The 20,606-nt window shown below is 33.5% G+C and overlaps 2 protein-coding genes across 10 annotated transcripts in view; both read right to left on the bottom strand.

Annotated features, from left to right (window-relative positions):
• CLGN (calmegin) overlaps positions 1-645 on the bottom strand; it is a 54,164-nt gene extending 53,519 nt beyond the window's left edge. Inside the window, exon 1 of the mRNA XM_045552237.1 lies at positions 626-645. The gene's annotated coding sequence lies outside the window, so the exon portion shown is untranslated. The remainder of the gene's footprint in view (positions 1-625) is intronic.
• MGAT4D (MGAT4 family member D) overlaps positions 1-20,606 on the bottom strand; it is a 47,481-nt gene that overhangs the window by 12,239 nt on the left and 14,636 nt on the right. For 2 of the 9 annotated variants that reach the window (XM_045552241.1, XM_045552240.1), the window contains exons 5-11: positions 20,050-20,096; positions 15,571-15,684; positions 12,211-12,286; positions 10,142-10,256; positions 7,256-7,386; positions 2,091-2,198; positions 626-729 (exon numbers count right to left, since the gene is read on the bottom strand). In XM_045552241.1, coding sequence (XP_045408197.1) covers positions 703-729; positions 2,091-2,198; positions 7,256-7,386; positions 10,142-10,256; positions 12,211-12,286; positions 15,571-15,684; positions 20,050-20,096 — 618 coding nt within the window. In that variant the 3' untranslated portion in view covers positions 626-702. Of the gene's footprint in view, positions 1-625; positions 784-1,980; positions 2,199-7,255; positions 7,387-10,141; positions 10,257-12,210; positions 12,287-15,570; positions 15,685-20,049; positions 20,097-20,606 lie in introns of those variants that run through there. The other 7 variants (XM_045552243.1, XM_045552244.1, XM_045552239.1 and 4 more) reach the window with 7 other exon arrangements.

Below are 20,606 nucleotides of genomic sequence, written 5' to 3'. Positions count from 1 at the left end.
TACATTTAAACACTTGGCTCTGTGTCCAGTACACTGCAATGAAACAAAAATGACTTTTCATGTAGGATGGAGAATTAGCAAATACACTATTTTCTTGCTTATCAACTAACAGAAAAACTTTAAGTATTTTATTTGAATTTTCAGAAATTATCCATTTGTGAATAAGAAAATATTATAGTTGTTTCTAAAAGAAATTTTTTACATTTATTATAGATAAAGAGTATGAAATGATAAAGAACTTTTAAGTTGAAGATCTAAAGAAATTTCAAAAAATTTCAAAACTAAGAAAGTTCATCACTAAAAAGACATTATACTTTTTTTTTATTAAATTATTATTTTGGAACTATAAGCTAGATAAACAGATAAATGAAATTATTTTTCTGTTCAATAAAACTATGGAAAATTTATCTTACACTAAAAAAGTTTTATGATAAGTATAATATTAAAATTTAACTGGGTAAGGAATAAATTTTACATAAAAGTTTTTTGGAAAGACTTAAATGGAATGAATTTTAGGGAAAACAGCAACAAGTTGAACATACATAGAATATAAGGATTTAAAATAATATAAAATTAACAAAAATCTGATAATTTTCTATATATTTATATTAATTTTTATACTTACCACTGTATTATTGAAGGCTTAATTGTTAAAAATATGATGTAGTTGATTAAGAAAGTTGAGAAATAGTCTAATCCTTGTTATGACATTTTTTCTGACAAACGATCCTGGTAATTTTTAAAGAAACCATTAGAAATATGAAACTCCTAGTAATGGATATCCTGTTAGAAATTTTAAAAATAATTTAAATATAATCACATTTGACATATTATTAAATTGTTCATTTCTGTTTATTTTACATGACACAAAGTATAAAAAGGAAAAAAGCCAAGATTATAGAATCAAAATATGAAGGATTATGTGTACAGTCTACTTAAGGTGTCATAAATTTACAAAGGTGAGATCAAAATATCTGGCAAATATAATTGAAGAAAAGAATCCCATGATAATAGCATCAAAAATTGAATAGCACAGACCAATTTCTTTCTGCATCATCTGCAGCTAAGTTTTATGTATTCTGATGGTGGGATTTTTTGCATAAAAATTCATTAGAGTTACATTTTCATTATTCTAGGCACTTCTTTGTCTTGTTTGATACACACTTTTATACTTGCATTCTACCTTGCTTGATAGCCAATAGCTAACATTTACTGAGTTCACATTATGTTCTAGGCACTGTTCCAATGACTGCAATACAATATATAAAGGAGAAAAGCAGAAAGGGGGCAGGTTATGAATGATGGAAGGATGTATACTTGCACTTCTTATTCAATTGACAGAGGATTAAAGCAACCATTTCCTTTACTATGTGAAGATATGAGGGGTATAGATGTCAATAGTATTTCAAAGGTAGAAGAAAACTTAATGATTGTTTAATTAAAACTCTTTGAAGATTTTAATAGATGAAGAAAACACAGAGGACTACTAGGGCTTACCCAACGTCATGCATATGTGCCCTGGCTCACCAGGGCTAAAAACTAGGTGCTTTGCCTCTGAATTCTTTGTTTCTTCTACTCTACCAAGGCATGAAATCAATTACCAATTATACTGTTTCTGAAAATGATGCAAAATTTAATGATGACTAAAAATCAAACAATGCTAAACTTTTCTTCATCTGGTAAAACAAACAGTGGTCTGAAATAACAATTTTGAGACCTTTAAATTAAATAATGAAGTATTTTATGTTTGAAATATTCTTGTATAATTTTCAATTTTTGACTAACATAGTAAATTTTATTATAATTTTCAAAAAATTTTTAGTCTTATTATTTGAATTGCACATCTAGGAGCAGTAAAGCAAAGAAGTTTATGTAGGCTGGATTTTTATCAGTATGATAGATAACTTGGGTCTTTAAAAAATGCTCAATTTATAAACATTCTTAACAATACATAGTTCTGTCATAAGATGAATTGTGTTTAAACAGCTGTATTTTACAGTTTGTCTCATGTCATCACTCTTTTTCTAAACAGTATTTTATAAGTTTGTGAAACATTGTATATTACTGAAGTTACATGTCAAAAATCTTACTTTGTAATGTTGTTCTCTTCCAGAAAACGATGAATGTTTACCCACATGCTGGAAAAGAGATGGTTTATACTGAATACGAATTTGCTTTCGTCGTCCTTTATAGTTCATCTGGAGAAAAAGAAAAATAGCATTCTTCTATAAAAATCTAAATATTCCTTTGTATTGCATTTACTGATGGCAGAATTTTTATTATATTAGTTTTTACGAGGATTGTATATTAGCATTTAAAAGTTTGAACATTTAATTCTTTTTTTTTTTTTTGAGACAGAGTCTCGCTCTGTTGCCCGGGCTAGAGTGAGTGCCATGGCGTCATCCTAGCTCACAGCAACCTCAAACTCCTGGGCTCAAGCGATCCTACTGCCTCAGCCTCCCAAGTAGCTGGGACTACAGGCATGCGCCACCATGCCCGGCTAATTTTTTTTCTATATATATTTTTAGTTGGCCAGATAATTTCTTTCTATTTTTAGTAGAGACAGGGTCTCGCTCTTGCTAAGGCTGGTCTCGAACTCCTGAGCTCAAACGATCCACCCGCCTCGGCCTCCCAAGTGCTAGGATTACAAGCGTGAGCCACCGCGCCCGGCCTGAACATTTAATTCTTAGCTTTTTCTTCATATGAATAATAGAGCAAAGGAGTTGGGGTAAAAAAGGGTTTTAGTGAAAGCATGTATTTTCATGAACTCTGTCTTAGAAAACCAGGTTACTGTTGTACGAACTATAATTTTTCTTTGCTTTCTTTTTAATTCTAATAACTTAAATGAAATTTTTAGTGTTTTTCTGCCTATCCATTTCTATCAGACTATATTATTCTGTCTTTTGCATTCATTAATTAATTCCAGTATTGAATTGCGTCCTCCTCAATTTCTTCTTAAATAGTAAAATGTATATGATTAAAGCAAAGAGCCAATTTATATTTAGTAGAAAAGAATTTGGATAATCTTCTTAAAAATAAAAATAAGAAGGATGATGTGGTACCACTTCCACTAAAAACAAACATTTGAACATTTGAAATGATGATGATTGCTACCTGAGAATTATTTTATATATTTTATACACAGAAAAGTCAGAAAAATAAATCTCAAATTTATATAATACTTTTTAAATAGCAGGCTTATATTTAGATGCATTTCCTACTGACATGTAGGAAAATATTAGATTAAAAATATTTTATTACAGAATTTTTTTTTATGAGACAGGGTCTTGCTTTGTCACCCAGGTTGGAGTACAGTGGCCTGATCATAGCCACTGCAACCTCGAATTCCTGGCCTCAAGTGATCCTCCTGCCGCAGCCTCCCAAAGTGTTGGGATCACAGGCATGAGCCACTGTGCCTGGCCAAGGATCATTTTTATAACTGTAAAGTAATTTAATGATCTAGAGTTAATTTAACTTGAAACTAAATTAGCATCAGATAAAATTGTATGAGGAGTTAAAATTTAGCAAATAACATAATGGTTTCCCCAAAATACCCCCCAAATAACCTGTTGATAAAGGAAAGCTGAGTTCATTGCATATTACAGTAAGGGAAATAACTACTTTTATGGAGTCTTGGTAGTGACTGTTCAAGTCTTTTGTCCCTTTTTTAATTGGGTTTTTCACTTGTTGGGTTTTGAGAGTTCTATACATATACTGAATACAAGTCCTTTGTTGGGTATGGAATTTACAAATATTTTCTCCTAGTCTATAGTGTCTTATCATCCTTTTAACAGTATCTGTTGCAACACAAACTTTTAAAATTTGATGGAAGTCCACTTTATCAACTTTTAAAAATGAATCATGCTTTTAGTGTCATTTTTAAGAACTCTTCGCCTAACTGTAGGTCCAGAACATTTTTTCCTATATGTTTCCAAGAGTTTTATAGTTTGCATTTGGATGATTTATTTTGAAATAATGTTTGTATAAGGTGTGAGGTTTAGGTTGAGGATCTCTTTGAGAGAGATATCCAATTGATCTAATAAATATGTGCTGAAAAGACTGTTCTTTCTCCATTGAATTGCGTATGCGCTTCTCTGTCAAATCAGCTGTATTTTGTAGGCCTATTTCTAGATTGTCTATTCTGCTCCATGGGTCTATATATTTACCCCTTTGCCTATAAAGGCTTGTCCTGATTACTGTAGCTTTATAGTAAGCTTTAAATTGAGTAGTGTGATGCCCCAAACTTTATTATTCTTCTTTTTCAGAATTATTCAAGCTAATCTAGGTCCTTTGTCTTTGCTTAAAAATTTTAGAATCACTTGTCTATACCAAAAAATCCCTGCTGGGATTTTGACTGTAATTGTGTTAAATCCATAGACCAATTTTGGGAGCATTCATATCTTTACTACATTTAGCCTACCAATCTATGATTATGGTAGGGCTCTCTATTCCTTTCGTCAGCATTTTGAAGTGTTTAGCATATAGATAATGTACATATTTTGTTAGATTTATATGCACAAATATTTAAATATTTTATATAGAATGCCCACTTTCACCACTCCTATTCAACATAGTACTGGAAGTCCTAGCCAGAGCAAGCAGGCAAGAAAAAGAAGTAAAGACATCCAAATTAGAAGCAAAGAAGTCAAGCTGTCCCTCTTTGCTGATGATATGATCTTATATCTAGAAAAACCGGAAGACCCCACCAAACATTCTTAGATTTGAAAAGTGAATTCAGTAAAGTTTCAGGTTACAAAATCAACATGAAAAAAAAATCAGTAGCATTTCTATACACTAATAATGATCTAGCCAAGAAAGAAACCCCATTTACAATTGTTACAAAAATGATAAAACACCTAGGAATAAATTTAACTGAAGAAGTGAAAGATTTCTGTAAGGAAAACTACAAAACACTGTTGAAATTTAAGATGACACAAAGACAAAGACATCCCATGTTCATGGATTGAAAGAATCAGTATCATTAAAATGACCAAATTTCCCAAAGCAATCAATGGATTCAATACAATCTCTATTAAAATACCAATATCATTCTTTACAGAATCACAAAAATCAATCCTAAAATTAATATGGAACCAAAAAAGGGCCCAGATAGCCAGAGCAATTCTGAGCAAAAAGATCAAAGCTGGAGGCATCACATTACCTGACTTCAAAATATATTACAAAGCATGGTAACCAAAACAGCATGGTATAGGTATAAAAATAGACAGACCAATGGAACAGAATAGAGAACCCAGCAACAAAGCCACCTATTTACAGCCAACTGATCTTTGACAAAGCCAACAAAAACTTATATTGGGGAAAGGACATTGTATTCGATAAAGGGTGGTAGGAAAGTTGGATAGCCACATTCAGAAAAATGAAACTGGACTCCTATGTCTCACCATATTTAGGGGAGGGAAATCTGCAGAGGACTTGGGGCCAAATGTGGTCTCCTGTGTCCTTGAATACAGCCTTTTGAATGAATCTGAATTTTACAGAACAAATCTTTTTAATAAAGGGATTTGTTTTGTGAAGTTTGAGGATCTGGAGGGACACATGTGGCCTTGAGGCTGCAGGTTCCCCACCTGACTAGACAAATGGGACTTAATTAAACCAAAAAGCTCTGCACAGCAAAAGAAACAGTCGACATAATTAAGAGAAGACATGTTGAATGGGAGAAAATATTGACAAACTATTCATCTGGCAGGGTACTAATATCCAGAATATATAAGGAACTCAAACAACTCAACAGGATAAAAAAAATGATCCCATTTAAAAGTGGGTAAAGGACATAAATACATATTTCTCAAAAGAAGACATACAAACAGCCAAAAGGTATATGAAAAAGTACTCAATATCATTAATCATCAGAGAAATGCAAATCAAAATCACAGTGGGATATCATCTTACCTCAGTCAGAATGGCTGTTATTTAAAAAATACAAAATAATAGACATTGGTAAGGATGCCAGAGAAAAGGGAACTCTTATACAATGTAGGTAGGAATGTAAACTAGTACAGACACTACGGAAAACAATATGGAGATTTCTCAAAAAACTAAAAATAGAGCTACCATTAGATCCAGGTATCTAGTGAAAGGAAAAGAAATCAATATATCAAAGAAATACGTTCACTCACATGTTATTGCAGCAATATTCACAATAGCAAAGATATGGAATCAATCTAAGTGTCCATCAACTGATGAATGGATAAAAAATGTGGTACATGTATACCATGGGATACTATTTGGCCATAAAAAATGAAATCATGTCATTTGCAGCAACATGGATGGAACTGGAGGTCATTATTTTAAGTGTAATAAGCCAGGCACAAAAGGACAAATAACACATGCTCTGAGTTATATGTGGGAGCTAAAAAACTGGATCAGATGATGTAGATAGCAGAAAGAGAGAATGGAGACTGGGAAGGGTGAGTGGATGAGAAGGGAAGACGAAGAGAAGTGGGTTAAAGGGTACAAACAGACAGAAAAAAAGGAATAAATTTAATGTTTGATAACAGAGTAGGGTAACTATAGTTAAAAATGTATTGTACTTTGGAGATGGGCATCTTCAATATCCTGACATGATCACTACACATTATATACATGTAACAAAATTATACATGTACCCCATAAATTTGTATAAACAAACAAACAAACAAACGAAAAGACTGTGTTAGATGTTTACACTTTTAGGATTGTTTTGACTTCTTGGTGAATTGATCCTTTAATCCACTAGCACATAAGATCTTTCTTGATCCATGGTCTTTTTTGTTTTTTGCTATAAAGTCTACTTTGATATTAATGTAGCTCCTACTACAAATTTCCTTTGATTAGTGCTTGGTATACCTTTTTCCACCTATTACTTTAACCTATCCTATATCATTATATCTGAACTGAGTATAGACTTCAATAGCTGCATCATTAAAAAAATACACTCTGATGATCTCTCTCTTAATTGGTGTATTTTGACCATTTACATTTAATGTAAATATAGGCATGTTTGGATTTATGTCTGCCATTTTTTTCCTGTTTGTTCACTCTGGTTTTTGTTCCTCTGTTTCCACTTTTCACTGCATTTTTTTTTAGTCTCTCATTACTTCATTTAATAAGTAGAAATGTCAGTAAAAATTTAAAATATTGGAAGTTTGAAAAATTGATACATTCATCAAATTTGGTTCAATAAACACATTTTAGGTATTACATTAGATAGAGAGCATTTGTCTAAAATATTTGGTATTCCTAAGGAAATGCTTACAAGAGGTTCTCCTGGGTAACACATCTTTACCTGAAACATGTCTTCCAAGAGCCAGTCTATGGGTTTCTCTTTGTAAAACATTAAAAAAAAACGTACAAAGTCAGGTAAGTCCTCAGATCTAAACAGCTTTCCTGTGAAGAAAAAGAAAGTAAATGCAGATAACTCACATATAGCTGTCCATTCCATTAGCATGGGAAAAGAGGAAAAATATTAAAATTTGAATATATCCTATTCCTTAGAAAAATAAAGTTTAAAGCACTAATGAAGTTGGAGAATGATAAAGTAAAACACATCTGTTTAAGTATTAAGGATTACTACTTCTGAAGGAAAAAGAGTATAAGTAGGTTTAGAATAGCCAATAATCCCAGGAAATCAATTTTGATAACTAATGAGGATCTTTGTTTAAATCAAGTGAAAGATAAGTAAATAAAATGGAACATATGGGAGCTGTAATCTTTTGCTTAATTTTGTACAAACTGTTATTTTTTTACTTGATTTTTGAAGCACTTTATCAATCTACATTTTCACTTTTAGTACTTAATTTTTATTAAGCATTATTTAAATATTTGGGCATTATTCCATCAAAAGGTTATTTTTCTTTTATATTTATGTTTCTTAAAGATTTGCTATATTTTCAAGTATAATTCCGTTAGGTCCAATGATTTTTTTCTAATATACTGCATCTTTAATTTTAAAATGAAGTTGAAGGGGTAAGATTTAGGGAAATTTTCACTTCTATGTAAGTAATGTAAAATATATCTAACCATTTAATAAGCATGACAGTAGGACATAAGGATGCTTTATTACTCACTAGGACTTGAGTCTATATGGGTCACTTAATCACATGTATAACTGTATTTAAATTTCTGGCACCCATTTATCAAGTAACCAAAGCAAGTGATTCAATGAAAATAGTTGATTCAATTCCTAATCTGCTATCAGCATGCTGTAAAAGCTCATATTTTTAATAAATAATGAATAACATATTGTTATATGATAACAAAAAGCAAAGCCTTTGTAAATTTAAGCTTAAGTAAGACTTTGGCATCTCATAAATAGTCTTCCTTGTTCAATGTGCTCCTGTGCTGATTAGAATGTAAACATTCTCTATGCTTCTCATACTTGACTTTGCTGAAAAAGATAAATTCTTTGAGAATTTTAAATACTCAGAATAACAAAATTATATTTTCTCTCCAAGCTCCGCATTGGTATTACTGTAACTGATCATTTTTCTTCTTATTTTAACCAAGGCTGAGCAAAAAGCCTTTTGGCCCTTATAATTTTACAGAAAATTTGGAAAATAAAAGTGATCATGTAAGTTTATAAGGAACAGATAGACCTCACTGGCAATCAGAGAAATGCTTTACACTTCTAAGAATGGCACTCTCCCTCTCTTTCTTCTCTCTCTCTCTCTACATACATATATGTTAAAACCAAATGTTGTCAAATATGAGGAAGCATACACTCTTATGCACTGCTTATGAGAGCATAAACTGTTCAGCCAGTCTGCACAGCACTTGGCAGTACTTAAAGACCCAGTGGTCTGTGTCCTCAGTGACCCACTCTAGGGGACATATATGTCACTTTATCTTTTTGTGGTAGCAAAAATTAAAAGCAATCAAGGTCTACCACTCAGGGAACAGATAAGTAAATGATTTATGCAGTGCTTATGCCCCACCAAAAGGCAATAAACTGAACATAAAGCAACAAGTTGAGAGTTTAAAAATCTAGGTTTGAAGACAAAAATTTAAGGAACAGGAATAGTCTTATCATACTACCATTTAGGTGAATTTAAAACAGATAAACAGGAGAAACACTAAATATTTTCCATGGCTTTATGTATATTTATATGCATATTTTGAACATATTAGAATGAAAACCTATTGGGTGGTGGGAGAAAGTGGGGTAGATTTAGACAATAGATCCTTATTAGTTATCAAAATTGATTTCCTGAGATTATTGGCTATTCTAAACCTGCTTATATTCTTTTTCCTTCAGAACTAGTAATCCTTAATACTTAGGCAGATACGATGTTTTACTTTATCATCCTCCAACTTCATTAGTGCTTTAAACTTTGTTTCTAAGGAATAGGATATATTTAAATTTTAGTATTTTTTCTTCTTTTCCCATGTTAATGGAATGGACAATTATATGGTTATTCTTTTTAATTTATTATACATAATGTACAGACTAAATAAAAGAATAATATATGAGAGCATTCTAATAATATCATGCACCATGAAATGAGGAGTGTGATAATTCAATTTGAAACCTTGGGGCTCAAAAGAAAGAAAAAAAAGAGAAAAAAAGGATAAACACGAGGAAAGAAAAATGGAAGGAAGAAAAAAGAAAGCCTACGGAAGAATGGTAAAAAAAAAAAAATCACATTATGGGCACAGGTGTAGGAACTTTTCTGTGGTGGCTATAATTCATATCATATTTTTATATATTTTTAAGAATGTCAGCATTGGTTTACTGGAAATTTCAGGGACTTTAGAGTACTGAGTTAGAATCCTTTTCTCTGCAACTGTAATTCTCTGTATTTTTCTTTACAGAGAAAAATACATCTTAGTCATTGAGCTAACGTGTGCCAGACTCACAGCAAGCATTTAGTAAGTGGTAGCTCTTTTATGTTTCTGTAACTTATGCGCATATATGTCAATCTGCTTGCTTATATTGTCTATCCAGAAAAAAAATTTAGTTTAAAAAATACATGATCTAAAATTCAGATACTTGAATCTGATTTCATTACCATATAATACTGTCTTTATAAAAATCATGCTATCTCTTTCCATTTAGTAACAAACTCTTTGATAAACTCTTAAAAACTTTTAGGATTATTGTGTGGGAAAAAGTTTGATACAACTAAATAGATATATTGCTTACCTATGAATCCAAGTACTGAAAACTCAATATAAAACCAATTATTTGAAGTGATATTATGTACAAAATCTGTTATTTTAGTAAGGTACATCTTTTTAGCTATGATATCATCTTCCAGCTGGAAAAAAAAAAAGCCCAAAAAGGCATTAGTACATTCAGTGCTTCCATTGACTAAGTTATATTATCTTGAAAATAAAAAATACTTAGAATACACTGCAGAAAATGTTTTTATGAGGTAATAATCTTATTTATGTATTTTTAAATTTTTTATTTCTATTTTTTATTTTTTGTTTTTTTTTGTCACCCAGATTGGAGTGCAGTGGTGCGATCATAGCCCACTGCAAGCTCAAATTACTGGGCTCAAATGATCCTCCTGTCTCAGCCTCCTGAGTAGCTGGGAATACAGGAATGTGCCATCATGCCTGGCTAATTTTTTCATTTTTTGTAGAGAGGAAGTCTCACTATGTTGCCCAGGCTGGTCTTGAACCCCTGGCCTCAAGTGGTCTTCCCACCTCAGCCTCCCAAAATGCTGGGATTATAGGCATGAGCCACCATGTCCAGCCAATAGTTTCATTTTTGGTTCAATCTACTCAGAGTATAAATAGGTAGTCAATTTTTATTTTTTGATTCTGAGATTAACCAGACCAAAGGTTGTCCCTTTCCTAAATACTAATCTGTAACATTCAATCTGAATCCTTTTCGAAAAACTCTCTTTGTCTGAATCCACTTTTATCCTCACAAATACTTCAGTTTCTAGTTTAAGACTGTCTTGTCCAATCAGGCCATTAAAACAAAATACAATAGACTGGATGGTTTTATAAATAACAAACATTTATTTCTCACAGTTCTGGAGACTAAGAAGTGCAAGATCAAGGCAGATTTGTGTCTGTTGAGGGTTCATTCCTCAAAGACAGCACATTCTCCCCATGTCCTCACATGGTGGAAGGGGCTAGCTAGCTCTCTGAGGTCCCAAACATGAGTCCTCATGATCTAATCACCTCCCAAAGGCCCCACCTCCAAATACCACCACCTCAGGGGTGAGGATTTCAACTTATTAATTTTGGGAGGAACATAAACATTCAGACCATAGCAAAGACTAACCAGGTTAATGCCTGAGATGATAGGTGCCATGTTCTATCTCCAGATATCGTGGTTGACAAAGTAGTTCTTGGCAAAGAGAAGATAAAAGGGAACATGGTGCTGTTATTCACACCTACCTGGTTAGAGCCAGCCTGAAAAAACCCTCCATGAGAGAGGAGGACAATGGAAGTGAGAATTTTCTTTTTGATTTAATATATATTATGCATAATGTACAGATTAAGAGGGCCTCCTAAATGATTCAGAAAAATGTGGGAGTCCTCAGGCACATTACTAAGGGCACAGAATAGAATTGCTTTTCAAATTGAAAACAGTACATTGGCTGGTCCTCACTGGGAATAGTTACATTGCCACTAATTAGAAATCAAAAGGGATACTTTTTCTTCCAATAAAAGAGAAGATCTTGCTTTAGGCCTTTAGCTTTCTCTCCACTCTCCAATGATATTCTGCAAACTCTTCTCACAAGTGCACATTGCCTATGTTGTGAGGTGCACACTTACTATTGGGAAGCATAACATTATTACTTAACAATATGCAGAAATTTAGGGGGCACAAGCTATGTATAATTCATTAATTTTTACAAATACAGTAAGGCATTGCAGAACTGTGTTACTCATGGGGGTGAGGCAATGTACAGTAGCAATAATAAACATATAAAATGTCTGACATAAAATGCTCAAAATATATTTGCTTAATCTAATAAAATTGTGGGAAGAGAAATGGAGGCAGTATAATTTCTAACTTTATACTAACTTGAGATTTTCTTTTCAGCTTGCTTCAGGTAACTATAATTTCCTCTGTAATTGTGAATTGAGCAAGAGGATTAATATATAATCAATTTTAAGGTTTTTCGGGCATCTTTATATAATGAATGTTTTCTGAGTACAAAGTAAAGTGGAAAACACAGTAAGTAAGGAAGAAATTAAAGGAGGAAGAAAATAATGCTTTTGATATAAATTATACCGAGTTATTACCTGTAAATAATACCTGGCCTTGGGTTGGGCATACAGCATCAAAACGCAAAAATCCAATACTTGTTTGACTTGCCAACTAAAGATGAATAATAAGATCTGTTAATATTTGTCAGTTATTTAATTTTATTTATAAGCACACTTCAGGAATTAAAACACAAACGTTTTTACAGTTTAGTAACTGAGTACTACCTACATTAAGTAAAACTGAATATATTTGCATTAAAAAGTTACATTAAAAAGTTTCCCATTTTTATTCAATGGATAGCATCAAACATTGATAAACTAGGACAAGCATAATCTATTTATTTTATATGTTGGTTAATTAAATTTTGATCTAGGTAATAAAGTTATTAATAATAGTCTTTCTGATCTTAGGTCTTGTTCAAATGAAAGTATAAAGAAACTTTGTTCTAATTTAATATGAACCTAAATACTAGGCCAGGTCCTAAAGATATAAAGGTAGTTCTTGCCCTTCTGGGTCTCATAACCTAGGATGAAAAGACAAAAAAATTAATAAAATTAGAACAATTAGATGAGTGCTATGTGAAGATATCAACAATGATGACTATTTTACAATAAAATGGAGAGGGTGGAGCAGAAAGAGCTCAGGCATGCTATGAAGATGAACAGTATTGCAAAGGCGTGAAAAGTGTGACAGAGTATGCCACTTAGTTTTAGGGCACAGAGAGCTAATGGAAAAGAAGCTGATGATGGCAAGGTTGGCAGAGACCAGATCATGAAGGATCTTTTATGACATGTGGAAAACTTTAGACGTGATATCATATGAAAAAAATTTTTTCTGGCTATAATACTGAGAATGGATTGAAGAAAAGGCTAGGCTAGGCTAGGATGAGAGAAAGCAAATAGATCTGTAAGTCTCAGGTTACAAAATCAATGTACACAAATCAGTAGCATTCCTATATGCCAACAACAGTCAAACTGAGAACCAGATCAAAGACTCAATACTCTTCACAACAGCAACAAAGAAAATAAAATACCTAGGAATATATTTAGCTAAGGAGGTGAAAGACCTCTACAGGGAGTATTACAAAACACTGAGAAAGGAAATAGCAGAGGACATAAACAGGTGGAAAACCATACCATGCTCATGGGTTGGCAGAATCAACATTGTTAAAATGTCTTTACTACCCAAAGTGATCTACAGATTCAATTCAATCCCTATTAAAATACCAACATCATTTCTCACAGATCTAGAAAAAATAATTCTACACTTTGTATGGAACCAGAGAAGACCCCATATAGCAAAAGCAATCTTAAGCAAAAAGAACAAATTGGGAGGCATCAATTTGCCAGACTTCAAGCTATGCTACAAGGCTATAGTAACTAAAACACATGGTACTGGCACAAGAACAGAGACAGACCAATGGAACAGAACTGAGAACCCAGATATAAAACCATCCTCATATAGCCATCTAATCTTTGACAAAGCAGACAAAAACATACATTGGGAAAAAGAAACCTTATTGAATAAATGGTGTTGGGAAAATTGAATAGTCACATGTAGAAGACTGAAACAGGACCCGCACCTCTCATGTCTCACAAAAATCAACTCATGGTGGATAACAGACTTAAACTAAGGCATGAAACTATAAGAATTCTAGAAGAAAATGTTGGAAAAACTCTTATAGATATTGGCCTAGGCAAAGAATTTATGAAGAAGACTCCAAGGGCAATCACAGCAACAACAAAATTAAATGGGACATGATCACATTAAAAAGCTTCTGCACAGCCAAGGAAACAAACCATCACAAAAGCAAACAGACAACCTACAGAATGGGAGAAAATATTTGCATACTACACATCTAATAAAGGGCTGATAACTAGAATCTATATCGAACTCAGGAAAATCTGGAAGAAAAAAATCAAACAACCCCATTAAAAAGTGGGCAAAGGACATGAACAGAAACTTTTCAAAAGAAGACAAACTAATGGCCAACAAACATATGAAAAAATGCTCAATATCTCTAATCATAAGGGAAGTGCAAATCAAACCCACAATGAGATATCACTTAATTCCAGTGAGAATGGCTTTTATCAAAAAGTCCCAAAACAATAAATGTTGGTGTGGATGCAGTGAGATACGAACACTCATACACTGCTGGTGGGACTGCAAACTAGTACAACCTCTGTGGAAAGTAATATGGAGATACCTCAAAGAGCTACTAGTAGATCTACCATTTGATCCAGCAATCCCATTACTGGGCATCTACCCAAAGGAAAAAATGACATTCTATAAAACAGACATCTGCACTCGAATGTTTATAGCAGCACAATTCACAACTGCAAATATGTGGAAACAACCCAAGTGCCCATCGATACATGAGTGGATTAATAAAATGCAGTATATGCATACCATGGAGTTCTACTTAGCCACAAAAAACAATGGTGATAAAGAACCTCTTGTATTATCCTGGACAGAGCTGGAGCCCATTCTACTAAGTGAAGTTATCACAAGAATGGAAGAACAAGCACCATATGTACTCACCATCAAGTTGGTATTAACTGATCAACACTTACGTGCACATATGGTAGTAACATTCATTGGGGGTTGGGCAGGTGGGAGGAGGGAGGAGAGGATGGGAATATACACACCTAATGGGTGCAGTGTACATCGTCTGGGGGATGGACACGCTTGAAACTCTGACTTGGGTGGGGCAAGGGCAATACATGTAACCTAAACATTTGTACCCCCACAATATGCTGAAATAAAAAGAAATTCTGAGGGACCAAAGTATTATATTTCCTGTAATATCACATTTATTACGAAAAAATTATACTCCTTTATATGTGTATGGAGCTTTTCTCAAGATTCTTTCATAAGTATATTTTACTCTCATAATTAGTCTTCCAAATATGGAATGTAGATTTTATTACACACACTAGAAAGTTGGGGAATCTAAGTGGAAAAAGAGCTAAATTACCTGCTTAGGATGACCAGCAAACAAAAGAGTTGGGACTAGAATCCTGGTGCCATGATTTATAACCCCAGGCTCCACCTCCCCCCACCTTATTACGCCTTTGCTAATTATTGTCTATAAACGTGAACATGGATAATCAGTGGTGTGCTGGTAAATGTTTAACAACAGACTTGGGGGTGGAGGGATGGAGATCCCTGATTTGTAGCTTTTGCCCATTTCCATGGTGTAAATACTCCTGGTATGGCTCATGCTTACCAACTCGATGTCACTGAACACAGAGTTGGGAAGTGATCCACTTACTTCTTGCGAGCCAGTAGGAAATGGCTGGACACACCACTGTGTTTGAAATAGTATATTAGATGCTGATTCCAAAATTTTATTAAGTTGTTTTTTAAGAATATTATTTCCTAATATGTCCTACCTCTGTTTCTTTTGTGAGTCCTCGGTTGATTGTTTGGCATTTAATATGTTTGTATAAAAAAACGCAGGTATTGAAATGACCTCTAAGGAACCAGACTTCACTTGCCTTTTGAATCTATAAATAGAAGTAAATGGAGGCTTATAATTGAATATTTAATTTACCAAAATAACAAATACTTAAAAATAATTTTCTTATGCATGTTCACATATTTAATTTGAATTATTTCACATGTTAATACATGACATAATATCAACCTCATAAAATTAATATATTTTAGCTAAAGTATTTTTCATAAATTAATGACATGAAAAAATTAAAATATACAATATAAATTTATTTCCTCTTATAAAAATTATAGATACTTTCAATTGTTTTTTAAGTTTACAATCAGATGTGTACTCTGACATTCAAGATAATGGAACCAATGGGTTATGATAATAAAGGAACTATAAGAAAGCAAGAATGTTAGATCATTTTTTAAACGCATAATTTTGAATTTAAAGAGTCCTGCTGAATGGCAACGTGGTTCCTGAAATGAGACTACCACAGCATGCCAGGATTAAGTCTGACTCTCGTCCACAACTCATTGGAGGACTATGTATACTTTTTAACATCTTTATTTTTAAAAGTTAGTATTGATAGACCAATAAGAATATCACTAAAATGCATAAAATCCTGTTCACAAAAACTGTAATATAAATCTTGTACCATCAAAGTAAAAAATGGGATACCAGGGAGAACATTTTAAATGGTTTTCCTTTAAAGATATATAATATGATTTTAAATGGGATTTAAATTTAGGCATTATATTATTTATTAAAATGTTAAAGGCTCAAGGAAATGTTTGTATTATACTACTTATTTAAAAAGCAGGACAAAGTTTTATATGCATGATCTCAATTATGTGCAAAATGAGCAGTCCTCACTTTGCACAATTCCCAATGCAATAATTTCAGTTACCATCTTTTAGTTAAATAATACCAGTATGCCCCAATAACACTGTCAAAATTTTAGTGACTATGGTATATTAACTCTGAATAATTGTGTAAAGTACAAACTTCACTGCTAGCTCTTCAGTGAATAAATATCTATATAATAACAGATGCACATCATCATCAGTAACTAATCATATCACTTCTCTCAAAGTTTATTGGTGACTGGTCACCATGCATCTGTTATTCAGTTCACTTGCAGACCACATAACATGTAGCTGTGTTGCTTTGTCTCCCAGTAATAAACAAACTCACATGACATTTAACAAAAATGGGTAACGGAAAGAAGGAATTGGCTGACAGATGAAAGCACAGAAAGGGAACACTGGATGTGAATTTGGATGTGATTATACAACAGCTGATCATGAGAATGTTGACACTTTTGCTGTTTGAGAGATTTTAGAAATGCAACGAAGGGAACTTAGTGAAGGTGAACTTAAATGACATAAATGAGGAAAATGGTTGTGTTGAAAAGTATGTTGCATGGGAGGTGACACTGCTAAAAAAACTTCACATTAAAGGAACTCTCAGAGATATTTCATGACATTGAAAATGCAAATGATAAAATAAAATGTTGGAACTTGATCCAAACTTAGAAATGAGTATAACAATTTGCCAAAGCATAGAAAACATGTTCACTCTGTATTTTAAATTATACAACAAGGAGGCAAGCACCATTTAAACTATTCTTGACAAATTTTCTAAAAGAAATAAAATATTCTAATACTCAATGATTTTAATGTTTTAAATGATAGTGTAATATTGTGATCTTTACAGTATTTTTCATTTTTCTACACATTTATAGTTGACAGTAAGAAAGTAATGCTTTGACAAATGTTTAAAAGTCATGGAACAATTACAATTTTGCTCACTGATTATTAGTATCACCTCACATGGTTTCAACTTGCACAATCATTTTCATGGCCCCACACTATCTTGCAAATCAAGGATTGCCTGAGTATGTATAAACACATACAAATACACACATGGAAGAAAGTACATGTTCTAAAATGCATATGTAACATGAGCATGGGGGGGAGTAATATTAATACACTGTGATAGACAGAATGTGGGTATTAGACCCAGAAAAGTCTCTGTGCCAATTTTGTTTCTTTCACTTACTGACTTTGAGCCAAGTAATTTACTTTCTATGACCTTCAATTTCCTCATCTGTAAAACTGGAATAGTAATACATACCTTTTCGAGAAAGAACTTTGAAAATACATCCTGGAATTCTTCCCAGCCTCTATTCATTAGTGGAAGAGTTCCTGGTTCTTTATTTTGGGGGCAGTAGAAATGGGGGAGGGTAGGGGATGGAAGTCTTACTGGCTGCCCTCGGACTTTATGGTATATCAAATGGAAAGATTTTTTTAAAACTAATTCTAATATGTTCTTTGGGGAGTAGAAAATACTGGTATGGTTGCTTGCTTTGTGATAAAAATTAGAAAAATGTCTAAATTTTTAATTAAAATTGTGTAACTTTAAACCACAAGACTTTGTAAAGCAATTTAGAGTAGCAGAGGCAAAAGAAAGTAACATCTAGTGTCAGTATACACAATCATCAAAAAGTTTGGATCACAGAGGTTAGTAAGTTTTGTCTTCTAGACAATTTCATCCAAAGTCCAAAAGCACCAAAGGTTCAATTACAAATTATTTCTACCATGATGATATAATTGGCATCCTTATACAGGACTCTTGACAAATCAGTTAAAAAGGCAGAGATTTAGAAATGATTCCTGTACATATTGTTGCATAGTTGCAAGCCTTTTGAAGATGGCTCAAAAAATTATAGTATGTGGTTATTCAGTTATTTGTGTATTTCATTTGCATCACTGCCACTGTCTAACTTTCCGTGGTACTGAGATTGCTCATAGGTGCAGGTGGGCTAACTTGATCCCTTCCTGCTGATTGCTTATTTGCTCCTGTTTGCTCTCAGCCCACCTTATCACACTCCTGTTCTGCCTGGTGCATGCTAGAGGGTTCTCTCCCTAGCTAGCTACCAGATGGCTTCTGCCGGTGGGAGGCAGTAACAGACAAGAGACTGGAAGGCAGTGGAAGACATTTTTCTTCCTTTTAATCCCTGGTGAGGTCCCCAGCCGCAGCAGACTGGAGCAGCATGATGTGGGCACTGGCAGGAGTGACCGAGGTAAGCCAGCTCCAGCAGCGACAGCCACCCAGCACCTGCTGGAACAGTTCCAACAGTGCAGCGGCAGGAGCAGCCCAACGTCTCATCTCTTGGTTTGATATCCCTCTCCTTTTATGCTTCTCCTGTCTCCTTTCTTCTTCCTTTTGTCCTCTCAGCCCTTTTAAACTTGTTTTGACCAATTCTTTGTGTGAACTTCTCTCTTTTCCCTCTATTTGAACTACCAAGGGTTTTGCTGTTTGGACACTGACTGGCACCCCTTCCCTGGGAAGTTCCCCATCGACCTGTCACTTGATGACACACCTCAAGTGGTGATTTTCTAATTCTATTCATTTTACGGTTATTAGCTGGAATTCTTTTGCCTAGAATAACTGCCTCATCCACTAGAGGTCTTTGGTAAGGAAAAACAAAACAAAGCAAAACACTTTGCTGGCTAAACCCAACGTATCTGTTAGCCAGATTCCGTTTGAAGGCCATAATTGCAACCCTAGTCTATAGCATAAAGTGCATAGTCCTTAGCATGGGACATAAACCCCTTCGTAATCTCATCATGGCCTACCTGTCTCCTGCCAATCCTTCCTCCCTCACCCCAAACATCCATGTTCCAAAATTTATATTTTCAAAACTCTGGCATGCGTCCTCTTGGCGTCTCTGTCTTCCCAAGCAATTCTACGCCAGGCATGACCTTTCTCCTCCTGTCTGTGAAGAATGTCTACCTATACCTTTAGACTCTACTCAATTATTACCTTCTCAAAAAAGTTCTTTTTGATAGCTGTAGGTAGAGTTAAATACTTCCCCCTCCAAATGTTCTCATATTGCCCTACCCATACTGCTGTGATAATGCTAACCTCCTTGCTATGATTTGGTTTTTTATAAGTTGTATGACCCACTTGAACATGAGGATTTGAAAGATTGGGTCCATTCCACGGCATCTCGCTTGATGAAATAACTTCATATTAGTTCATCAGTATGTGCTTTGGCTGCTTGCAGCTGAAGGAAATCGTAAGCAGAAGTGGTGAAGTAACTTCATAGAGTAAAGAATACAAGCATGTTTTAAAAACAATTTAGTAGGCTTCTCTCAGAGGCCAGAGAGTTCATGGAGAACAGATATTTTAACAATTATAGCATGAAAAATATGAATTCTAATAGATAACCTGCAAAGTTGGGGAAAATCATAAGCTGTACTTAATCACAGCTTAGAAAGAACTAAAGGTTCTTTCTGCAAAGCTACACTCATTAAAAAGAATATGATCACTAACAAAATAATAATACAATTGGGCAGAAAAAAATAGGATAGAAAAATTAAAGAATGGCTAATTTTAAAATTCATCCAACAGTACTTACTTTTTTTTAATCATGCTAACAACAGATTGTAAATAATCTTCATTACTCTAAAAAGGAGAAAAAGTATTTTACTAAAACTAAGCATGTCTCATAGTTTTATCAATACAACATTTTTACCACATATAAATCTAACTTATGTGTGGAGTGCCATTACGCACTGATAATTTCTGGTGTTTTCACTTTCTATGAGAGGAATTTAAAATATCTATGTGTTTAAAAAATAAGACTTAAGTGCAGAAAATATTCATTGATCTCCCCTTCCCACAGTATAAAATATTACTATCCATTATTTACACTTAAAAATTAGTATACAAAATCTTACGTATCTAAAAATGTTTTGCTCTGAAAATGGTCATCTAGGGATGGCTTATTTCAAAGAACTACTCTTTTTGAAAACTACTCTTCATTTTATGAGTATTATACGACAATAAGCTTACTTCAAAATGACACCATATTTTTCCAGACAGTATTATTCAGCTTGATTTCCAATTTTTTTCTGTCAATAAACTTTGTGGACCTGCTCTTCATTGAACAGTGTACTAGATTAAATGACAGAC

The sequence above is a fragment of the Lemur catta genome, chromosome 5, assembly GCF_020740605.2.
Source record: "Lemur catta isolate mLemCat1 chromosome 5, mLemCat1.pri, whole genome shotgun sequence".
Lineage (NCBI taxonomy): Eukaryota > Metazoa > Chordata > Mammalia > Primates > Lemuridae > Lemur > Lemur catta.
The sequence above is the reverse complement of the archived record's forward strand: the minus strand, read 5'-3'. Positions and strand labels throughout refer to the sequence as shown.